Raw genomic sequence first — 11,592 nt, forward strand, 5'->3', positions numbered from 1 at the left:
TGCCAACCGAGCATGTGCATTGTGCAGGGTGTGCGTGAATAATGCGCTAATGGCAGAGTTGGAACATATGCTACCACAGCTCATTCTGCACTGAGCGATGCGCCGTCCTCCCCAATGATGGATTGAAGGGGTGTGTTCTTTAACAGATAGCAGCTTCTTTAATAAATGCAGTCGTTAGCTGTATTCTGGTGGGGTTATTATGCGATTTACTAGCTAATCAAGCCCTCATTTCCAATCCTTGCAAATTTCAACATTCTAGTACAATAAATGGCATTTTAAATCTTTCCTCTGAATGAATTAGTGTTTTGGCTTTGAATGCTTATGGAATAATTAAGGGAATATGTTATTGTCTATCTATTCTTTCAATTTCATGTCCTTTATTACCATTATTTTGGGTCACATTTGACATTGCTGGACCTCACGTCTGTCTTTTATGCCGTGACTTCTTGTTCTTTCTCTAATGAATCAAAGTTTTTTTTTTTTCCCCCCTTTATTATCATTTTGAAAAGGATACATGTCCTGTTGATTTTAAGAGTAGATTACTGTTTCATCACTTCATTAAGTGCCTTAGAGATTTGAGAGTGTGACATTTTTCCTCTCTTATGTAGCTGTTGAAAGACCACACCAGGTGATTTTACTGATTAGTTTCTCCTTTCTTGAAGGTGTGATCTCACAGTGAAGTCGTCCCTTATAATCTTGGGAAAAAAGGGACAAAGGTTGTAAATGCACCGGTGGGGAAATGTTTTAGGGTTTCTTGTCCTTGAAATTGTGTTTTTGTTTTTTTGTTTGTTTCCTAGGTGCTGCAGCACATCTTAAATCCAGCCTTCCTCCACAGCTTTGAGAAAGGGGAAGGTGAGCAGCTGCTTGGACCGCCCAACCCTGAAGGAGACAATCCTGAAAGCATTACCAGTGTCTTCATCACCAAGGTACACGTTCACGCACATACTTCTTTTTCCTCTTTTCAACATCTTTCTGCCACATTCAGTCAGTTCACGCCCCTCCTCTTCCTGTTTATTACACAACTGCTTTATGTCTCTATCCATCTTTGTGATTTCATTACCTGCTGCATTTGGTCTCATAATGTCCTCTCAGTCTGGCATCTCTCCATACTCAGTCATCATCAACTACATCCCACTTAGTCGGATCCTTCTTCTCTCATGGCCTCCACATATTACTTCACTTAATTGCTTTCATTTGATCTCTTCTCTTTTCCCTTTTAGTCTCATTCATCTGTCTTTATTTTTCTCTCTTCCTCTCACCATCCCATCGGCCCCTCTTTCCATCACGTTTCAATCGTCATGCCAGACTATAATTCATGGTGTGAATGTCACAGTGCGACCGTGCTAAAGGTCAGCATGTTTGTTTGTGCTGTGGCAGATCTCATCACTGACTAGCACCGGTCCTAATAGCTGCTAATGGCTCGTCTGTGGTCTGGTTAAAACTCATTTCCTCCCTCACCTGCCTCTCTACATGCTGTCCTCTGTTTTGCACCTCCTCTCCTGGGAATGTAGGTGGTGATGGCTATTTTGGTTGGGGAGATGTAAGAAGTTTTGAATATATATAAAGGTAGATTCTATTGTGCCTCAGTGTCAATCAGATTCAGTAAACACATTTTTGTTTGTATTTGTTGTACACAGAATATCTCACCGCCTGGAAAAACAGTTGATTCGTTGTTCATGATCAACAACTTGGTTAAATCCCTGCAGATATACTGTGTTCACTTTGCGCTACGAGCAGCAAAAGCGGTTTTCCATTTCTGCTTCACTCAATAATTTTGAACGCCACGTCTTTGTTATTCCTCTCCAAGGTTCTGGACCCGGAGAAGCAGGCTGACCTGCTGGACTCGCTGCGAATCTGCCTGCTGCAGTTCTCCACCCTGCTGGTGGAGCACGCACCCCACCACATTCACGACAACAACAAGTCTCGCAACAGCAAGCTGCGTCGCCTCATGACCTTCGCATGGCCATGCCTGCTGCCCAAAGCCTGCGTGGACCCTGCCTGTAAATACAGTGGTCACCTTCTTCTGGCCCACATCATTGCAAAGTTTGCCATTCACAAGAAGATTGTCCTGCAGGTGAGGATGTGAAATGGGAGGAGCCAGCAAAATCCCATTCATTTTTTTTCCTATAGAAAATGTTACTCTTAACTCACTGTAAATCACAATTCGGAGGTTTGGATCCAAATGAATGCCGCTCAAATCCTTGTTGAACATTGTAACCGTGTTGAGAGACATATGGTTCTTTGATTAAAAAGTCAAGTTAACTACGTCTCCAAGTTTTGGCAAGAAACGGCCGGTCATGTGGAGAGTTGTGACGGCGGAGGAGAGAAAACTAAAACACATTATAATGTTTACATCTGTTCAGTTTACAATTTTGTATTTGGTTTAATTAAATTCAACAGTCAAGGTGCCATGTTTTGTTCAAACCTGCAGCAATGACATGTTACAGATTTTCATTCATGCCTGTGACTGCCTTAATTTCCATATTCATGGTCAACATAAATCTGTTACATTATCTGAGGAGTCTTATGTTTCTGTTACTAATAACCTTAAGTATATAATTTAAAGAAAAAACTGAAATGGGAATACAGACAAAAAGATCCCTACCAAGTTCACTACTCTATAAGGAAATGTAACATGAATGTAGGAAGGGACCTAATTAGATATTGTTTTGTGCTTTGTGCAGGTCTTCCACAGCCTGCTGAAGGCACACACAATGGAGGCCCGGGCTATTGTTCGCCAGGCCATGGCCATCTTGACCCCGGCTGTGCCGGCCCGCATGGAGGATGGCCACCAGATGTTGACCCACTGGACTCGCAAAATAATTGTAGAGGAGGGACACACTGTACCGCAGCTGGTTCACATACTGCATCTCATTGTGCAGCACTTCAGGGTGAGCAGATGTAGAGAAACACACACAGAAATACATCGTCCTCTGTCAGACCATCACTATTGAATGTATGGGGTCCCAGGATATCCATCTGGGCTCCGAGGGGCAGACAGCAGCCAAACATATCTGATTCCTGTCCTTGTGACTTACAATAATCATGAACACTTTGGTCTAATCACCGTTGTGTGCTGTTCATCTGAGTTTAGATCATTCAAAGTAATGCAGTTCTAAGGTTGACTAATAACTCAGCATTGAATATCAGCATCTTAAACTTTACGGTTCTTCGAGGTAAGCTGCTAAAACGACTAGTAAGAGGGCAGCTGCCACTCTAGTGTGCCCACTCAGCCATTTTTGCCGCAGCTCACTACTCAATATGCGCACCACGGGGAAGCATGTGGAAACAGTTGAAGAGCTCATTTTACTGATTATCTGAGTGCCCTAAATTGCATCGCACCTCTTAACGTGTCCTAATGTGAAAGGAGCATCATCATAAAAAGTTGATGTATGGCCCAATTAACAATGTTTATGATGTTAATTTGTTTCAGTTTTATTTGGACTTTTTTTTTTTTGGGGACCAAAACATTGGTGCTGTACTCTGTTGTCTCCTAGTCAGAAGAGCAGAAGAACATTCTTCAACACACCCTGCACAATCAAAGAGCTTGTCATCTGTGGAAAAGTCAACAACAGCAGAGAGTGGATGGATTTTATGTTCACTTTCCTCAAACTTGAAAGACGCCCTCTGCCTTCTCGCTCCTTCAGCCAATGTTCTCCGCCTTGCCAGTCAGAGGCGACAGTCTTTTAGCAGAAGACTGACATTCTCCTCAGCTCCCCCTGTCTCTCTCTCTCTCTCTCTCTCTCTCTCTCTCTCTCTCTCTCTCTCTCTCTCTCTCTCTCTCTCTCTCTCTCTCTGTCTGACAGGCTGCTCTCACTGGGCCAGATGACTAATCTAATGTAATCACATCAGCATAATTACACTGGGGAGGAGATAATGACGGACAGATGAGAGACTTTGTGCGCGTGCGTGTGTTTGATAAAGAAATGGGGAGATTGTGTGCGTGTTTGTCTGCGTGCACACGTGATGGACAGGGCTTAGCCACGCCGTCATTAAGGGGCGGTGAAGTCCTGCTCTATCGACTATAATTACCCTCAAAGTGAGAAACTTTAATATTCTTTGACACTGACAAAAGCCCTCAGATAGACATCTCATCTCTCGCTCCTTTGTCTGCATGCGTGTTTGAGAGTCCCAGTTTGGTTTTCGGAAGCTAAGTGACTCTCCAGTGTGACACTTGAGTGTGTGAATGCTCGGGGCCAAGTGAGTGTCATCATGTCCTTGAGACTAAGTGAGAATACGCTGTCAGAGTTAGAGTATTCTGGTTCAAAAGTCTCGGAGTGATTGAGCACCCAATTTACCTTTGCATGCATTATCACCCCGAAATCTAGAGCAGCGTATTGGCAGTGTAGAGAAAACAATTACACTTTTTGCAGTTCGCACTTTTATTTTTTATTTTTGCCAACCTTCACCATATTAATGCTGATGTTAATGCTGTCGGCAGGCTCGCTGGATTTCTATTAACGAGATGGAGCTGACACAAGGCAGGGGTGTGATCGGTTCAAGGAAAAGCTCAGATTTGTTGGCACTTTTAGGGAATCCTTCAGTGTGGGTCTAGAGGAAGTACAACAGGAAGGATGCAGCAGCTATTGAGATACATTGAACATTGTTTTGGACGGTTGCTAAGGTGACGTAAGCCAGTCTCATTTATGTGCGATCATACTTGAAAGACACTTGATTTAACACAAAGTTGATGGAAGGGAGAGGTTCTTCCCATTTGCAGTGGATCCTCAAGAAAGAAGTTAACTGAACCAGTAGTAGACCTAAATATATATATAAAAAAAAAAAAAAAACCGTCATGCATGTTTCACTGGACAATTTAATTCTTCACATTATATTTTTGGGTCTCAGAAATGAAAACGAGTGTTTTTGAGTCCATGTGTTTGGGTTACAGCCCAGCAGACAAGACAGATGGAAAAGACAATGCAGTAAAGTCTGACCTGACAGTTTGTGTGTGGAAAACTAAATGTGGAAGCTACTAACTAATATGTCGAATCACGACTCGGCTGGTAGGAGATGTGTTTACTTGTAGTTGTTGCACATTATTACTTTTCAGTGTTGGTAATACTTAGTGCCTTTGTTTTCCTAGGTGTACTACCCTGTCCGCCACCACCTGGTGCAGCACATGATCAGTGCCATGCAGCGTCTGGGCTTCACCCCCAGTGTGACCATAGAGCAGAGGAAACTGGCTGTGGACCTGGCTGAGGTGGTCATCAAGTGGGAGTTACAGAGGATCAAAGACCAGCAGGTAAACATACTGTTTTTTATTGATTTAAATGGATGTCAAATCTACCAGTTAGCAACTACTAAAAGCAGTGTTGTTCTCTAATCCTTTGTTGACATATACTGTAGAGTCAACCAAATAATGTTCTTCGCTTCTCATAATATTTAGTTTTATTGCGGACTGAAAGATGATTATTATTTTACAAGATAAAGCTTTTCTTCTTCCTCATGATTTATATTCCCGTAGGAGCTCATAAGAAGCTTTAACAAGATGTAATCACATTATATTTAGTGTGTAGACTGTAATAATTTTAACCTCCTCTTGCGCGCGTGCCTCTCTTTGGTGCGGCAGCCGGAGTCTGAGGCTGAAGTCGGGCCCGGCGGTGAAGGGACCAGTGGGGGAGCTGTGAAAAGGGGACTGTCTCTGGATGCTGCCGGTGCCGGACAAGACGTCAAGAGATTCCGCACGGCAACCGGCGCTGCCTCCGCGGTGAGCTCAATCGACAATCAATCCAATGCCAGTAGAACAGAGCAGAGCAGTTTGAAAGATACCGATCTAACAGCCATTTTTATTTTACCTTTTTATTTTACCCGCTCGCCATTTAATGTGAAACAAAATCTATATGAGATGCCTTTGTTCCAAGAGGAGCCTGTTGAAAATCTGAATTCTAGTTGTTAGTTCACACTATGATCAATGTTTGATACGAGCAAAAACGTATCTTTCAAAAGGCAATTTCAGTTTATAATAAAAAACTGCCTGGAATTGCCTGTTAGCTCTGTTAGCTCTCTATCACAGCCCTCAAGCGCTGCCTGGTGATATTGCCTACCTGCATCTTAAGTCCTGAATGTCCGCGTTGTAGATTGGAGACCATGTTTGGACATAGGAAAATAAGAGGGGAAAAGAAACTTAATTCAAACTAAGGTTATTTCATATATGAATTTTGGTGTTATTAATGAATTCCTGTCCTTATTTAGAAAGTTGAAAACTTCATCCATTAATTTGTCGTCTGTTGTAGATGGTTCTTTTTTTTCTATATGTTAAGTGTGTATAATTAATCATTACTAGTATAATGATCTCCGAAGCCTACAGAATTAGTCCCTTCCTGACAAAACTGAAATATATATTTTTTTTATTTGAGGACAAGCAATCAACATCACGTCATTTTGACTGTCCTTCTCTGCAAGCAATGTTCTGAAAAGAAAATTACAGATTGTGTATTTTAAAATAGATGATTTTAATGACCTAAAAAAATAATTTTTTGAATTTTGAATTTTTGCCACTTTTTATGTGGGTGTCCACTCAATGTCAGTAGTAAATTGAAGCAATGAATTCCTCAGTGAATGCTATGCAGAGCTCAGTTTTTCTTGCTGGAGGAGCCGCGTCAGCAGTGCCTACGTTTACCAGGGTGCGCTGCCTGTGAGCTTCTGACGCCTTAACCCTCCAATATTTCGGTTCTCTTGTAGCATCCAAGCAGCAAAAAAACGATTAGCAGCCAGAAGATATTGTTGGCAGAGATCAAATAAAGGAAAGAAGGTGTTTATTCATCAGGAAGCTACCCGCAGCAATTGTACACAACAACACGTTGGGAAAAGCATTGTCCAAGGTTTGCTGTGAATCACCACCGTGGCCCACTTTGTTGGCGTTATGGTGACTAAAATCTTCAAATGTCATCCGCACTCTGTACTCTGCTGTTTGTTTGAATATTTTTCCCCAGTTTATCTTTGTTGTCCTGAAGAATGTCTTCACCACACCTCTGTCAAAGTGAGAACATAAACTTTCACGCACAGTACTGCACACGCGGTTCTCTCTTGGTTGGCGTCGGCGACAGCATCTGACAAAAAAACGCCGAGGTTGAAATTCATTGCGGCAGAATGATTCAGTTTCTGTGGGCGTTGGAGGGCAAATACGAGCAAAGGCCCCACCGGCCGGCCGATGCACCCGCAGCCTCGCTCTGCTACAGGTTTTTTTTTTCGCTGTTTACTCTGGCTCAAATAAATACAGCCGAATATCCGAGTCAGCCAAAACACTGTGAAATGTATCCACATTCATAAAATCCGCATATTCTAGTATGCCATTTTCACTGTTGGGAAGCATAGTTTGTTGTGGTGCAAGCAAAGACACAATATTTTTAGTTTTTGAGTGGCATGTAGAGCGCCCTCTGGTGACCCACACAGCTCAAATAGCCTGTACTTCTTGTGGGCCACCAACTAGATCCATACACACTTCAAATGACAGATTTTGTAGCTGCTTCCCAAAGACAAAGAATTTATTGAGGAAGTTATTGCTTGAATTTAATACAGTTATGATCGACACTGATTGAGCAGCCAACTAATCCTTTTAAACAAAAGTTGTTGTACCCAGAAGGTGCAGTCTCAGTGATGGTGTTATTTTCTTTTAACTGATGTCAGGAGAAAAATGCAATAGCAGCATTTGTTTCTGCTTGAGCTGAGGAAATGTTAATTGCTCAGAAATCTTCCAGGATAATTATCAGAAAATCATAGGTACGGCTTGCTTTTTGCTATAAGCAGTGCAGGCAAAAACCTGACTTTGTGCCGGGTCTTTGATATTCCATCCTAACTCAGGACTGCAGCGTTGGCAGTAGTATCAGAAAGTTTTACTATCAAATGTGTTTCCCTGGCCACTTCTTAAAATCTTTCTTTTCTCAAACAAAAAAGTTCCCACATATTTGACATATTGATAATTATAATGTTTCTGTTTTCAGGTGTTTGGCCGCAGCCAGTCCATGCCAGGTACCGAGTCAATGCTCACCAAGCCTGTCGAGAAACAACATACGGACACTGTGGTGAACTTCCTCATCAGGATCGCATGCCAGGTAAGACCTCCACCATAATAGCCATCCACGCACACACGCACGCACGCACGCGCGCGCACACACACACACACACACACACACACACACACACACACACACACACACACACACACACACACACACACACACACACACACACACACACACACACACACACACACACACACACACAGAGAGAGAGAGAGAGACACGCGCAGTCCTTTGTGTCTCCTCACACAGCTGCCCCTCGGTCTAGTGGCAGCGATGACCTTGGTTACAAGCCTGAAATAGACTGCTGAGATTTCACTCACCTTGACTTTTCCTACTTTCTTTTTTGGGCCAACCTTCATTCTCACTGTTCATCCAACCATCTCTGTTGAATATAACCTTCTGTATAACCGCTGGGGATCAGTCACTGCTCACAGACCAGTCTACAGAAACATAATCTTTTCTTTGTGTCCCATTTGCATTGTGATACTGAATTGATCCCTGTAGAAAAATATGTTTTCACTGGCCCGAAGGATTACTATCCACCAAAGGACACCACACCTAGAGCTTATAGGGATTCATCGTCTTGGTCAAGGACGCCTCTGCAGGGAGGATGCTCGTCACTATGAAGGGCTATACAGGGGCTCCGAACTGAAGGATGGCCACCTTCCCGGCTGTGACACCATTTAAACTCAAACTGCATTTATGTATTTATGATATATGGCGACAGTCCTGGCCTCTTCTTGCGCTCTGTGATTTCTTACCTGTTCGGGACACCATGGCGATGTTAAAGATGAAGATCCATTGTCATTGGTAATCATTTTAGTCTTCCTCCACCTCTCCCGTCTAGGTGAACGACAGCACCAATGTGGCTGGGTCTCCAGGGGAGTTGCTGTCCCGCCGCTGCGTTAGCCTGATGAAGACGGCCCTCAGGCCTGACATGTGGCCTCGTGCTGAGCTCAAGCTGCAGTGGTTTGACAAGCTACTAATGACAGTGGTAAGATGATTGTTATTATCTGTCCTCGGCTCTGTTGACACCTGGCATTAACCTCCGCTCATAAGTGGACATCTATAAGTATGTCAGTTCACGCCTGGCATTATAATGCGTCTCCACATGCGTCTCTAGTGACTACCTGTGATCGGATATGACTTTCCCATTCGATACGCAAATGAACGCGCACATCATGTAAATAAACACATGAAAGGGTACAGAAAGAGGGAGAGAGGTGAGAGGAGTCAACACACTAGTTAGCAAAATGAGACACTCTTGCTTACTCGAGCCTCCTTTTTATGCATGATCAATTAGCCAACTTAAGACCTATTTCACATTTGTAAATTTCTGAACTCGAGAGTTTTTAATTCACAGCTCAAACCATCAGATGTTGGGTTCTGCGCTGCGGTGGAGTAATAAACTGTGCAAGGGGGCGTGGCTCTTTCACAGCTGTGTGGGTCTGTGTGGGAGAAATTGCAGATGAAGTAAACAAAAACAAAAAAAGGAAGTAGGTAGACAGCCTGTTTTTATTTAACTGCTTCACAGCCCCCAGTTTTTCTAGTAAATCTCTTTTTTTTTTTCTGTATAGTTCAGCTGTGCTCAGCAGAATCACTCTGGATATTTTTTCTATTGAAAAAGCAGATTGAGCAGACATGATCTCAATACTTCCCTGGTGCGTTCACACCTGTTCTTTGAGCTGCCCACCTTCGGACCACCCAGGACGCATGTTAATGGAAGGTGTAAACGGCCCTGTTAGACTGCCTTTATGCTTCATGTAGCCACATTCAGGCTTGTTGTGAGCACTTGTCAGTCACTGCTTTTCCTTGGATATTAAACTTATCAGTATTTTTCTGAAATAATCAGGCTTATCTTTATTACTTTATTATGGTTACTGTTGCTGTTTATGGGGTAAGTAAAAAAAAAAAGCCTTTGTGACTTTAAGTTGGTAGTACGAGTGTATGTCATCAACAGGGTTTTAGGCAAACAAGTCAGAATACAATTCTAAATATTTCAGCTTGCTGTTGTTGTTACAACTCGGAGCAATGAGCAGCAAACAGCAGTGGATAACTGATGACTTCCCAGAGAAGTTTCTCTGTCCCTGCTTAAGCTCCGTCTTAGTGTTTGCTCTAACACCTCAGAGTCCTTTGTCTGTTATCAGTAATACATGAAGTGAGGCGCCAACCACCATAATGACAAAATAATGACAGTGGTGAGATAACAAGAGTCTATCCGGGTTGGCCTGTGCCTTCTCATTCAACTCCCAACCCCTCTTCATCCTAAACTCCTAATCCGTGCTTTCTGTATCGCCCCGCTGCGCCTCCCCGCATCTCCCCTCGCCTTTTTCCCCTCTGTCGCTAACCACTTCCTCCTCTCATCTCTTCTTTTCTATCCAGCCTCTTATCGCAGTCTGTCTTCTCTCGCTCTTTTTATCCATTTCTCCTCTCCTTTTCTACACATCTCTCTGGTCTGATTTTGCGTCACTGTTCAGACAAGGTTATCACCACGCGCCGGCAATTGTCACTTCCCTTGTTCCCTTTTGGGGATCGCTGCCTCGGCTGCGCCTTTCTCTCTCTGCCTACACACACACACACACACACACACACACACACACACACACGGGCACACACACACACACGGGCACACACACACACACGGGCAGACACAAACCCAATCCCAATCAACCCTTCCAGATCCCATTGGGGATGGTCTGACAAACAAGGCTTTCTGTAGGTCTTATGCAGATTCATAGCCCCCCCTTCCCTCCCGGGGGGGGGGAGGGAGCATGCTCTACCTGCCCAGCCTTCTTACTCAGACTAATGAACAATGCACTAAATCGGATTACCTTTTATCATCTCATTGTACTGGCACGGCAGTGATTAAGAGTCAGTGGGAGTGGCATGAGAGGGCAGATGAGTGTAAGGGGAGACACACACACACACACACACACACACACACACACACACACACACACACACACACAAGACATGCACACAAACCCATGTATGCGTATGCCCTATCTGCACGGCTCCAGGGGCAAGTTCCCCATTCTTTTAATATCGTGCCAAATCAATACTGTACTAATATCTACCAGGAGCCTTATCACAAGAGTCACCTTGTTCATTAGCCAAGATTACTGCCATGGATCTGTTGCAGATTATCCTCTTGGCCCTGCCATTGTAAACCTTGATTGCAATTTAGACAAAATTAGGACCCAACGCTCGCCATTGATCTTTGATTTAGCAGCTATCACGATGCCTTGTTTTTTTTGTGTGAGAGGTACCTCTGGTGTAGAATATTGATTTCTGAGTTGCATGGAATAAAAACTGAAATGGTTAATGTATCCACGGATGAATTTGCACTATAAGCTTGTACTGGAGGTGCCTCTTTACAGGTGATGAATCTTCTGTCAGAGACCCTTCAGACGACTGAGATTCTTCAAGCAGAGAAGTTGTTTTATTTTTGAAGGTTATTTTACACACAGACATTGAACACAGACATTGAACCCTCGCCTCAATCCGGAAGATGGAAGAGAAATGCGTGCTGGAGGCGCACAGAGTGCAACCAGGGCAAAGCTGCCAC

General features: G+C 43.5%; 1 protein-coding gene across 2 annotated transcripts in view; it reads left to right on the forward strand.

Moving 5' to 3' along the window:
- trrap (transformation/transcription domain-associated protein) overlaps nucleotides 1-11,592 on the forward strand; it is an 83,515-nt gene that overhangs the window by 27,942 nt on the left and 43,981 nt on the right. For both annotated transcript variants that reach the window (XM_069155970.1, XM_069155971.1), the window contains 7 exons: nucleotides 798-926; nucleotides 1,808-2,074; nucleotides 2,685-2,891; nucleotides 5,087-5,245; nucleotides 5,573-5,710; nucleotides 7,944-8,054; nucleotides 8,872-9,018. In XM_069155970.1, the coding sequence (XP_069012071.1) occupies nucleotides 798-926; nucleotides 1,808-2,074; nucleotides 2,685-2,891; nucleotides 5,087-5,245; nucleotides 5,573-5,710; nucleotides 7,944-8,054; nucleotides 8,872-9,018 (1,158 nt within the window). The remainder of the gene's footprint in view (nucleotides 1-797; nucleotides 927-1,807; nucleotides 2,075-2,684; nucleotides 2,892-5,086; nucleotides 5,246-5,572; nucleotides 5,711-7,943; nucleotides 8,055-8,871; nucleotides 9,019-11,592) is intronic.

This window comes from Embiotoca jacksoni, unplaced genomic scaffold, assembly GCF_022577435.1.
Source record: "Embiotoca jacksoni isolate LCO1_2020_lvr unplaced genomic scaffold, fEmbJac1.0.p SCAF_20, whole genome shotgun sequence".
Taxonomy (NCBI): Eukaryota; Metazoa; Chordata; class Actinopteri; family Embiotocidae; genus Embiotoca; species Embiotoca jacksoni.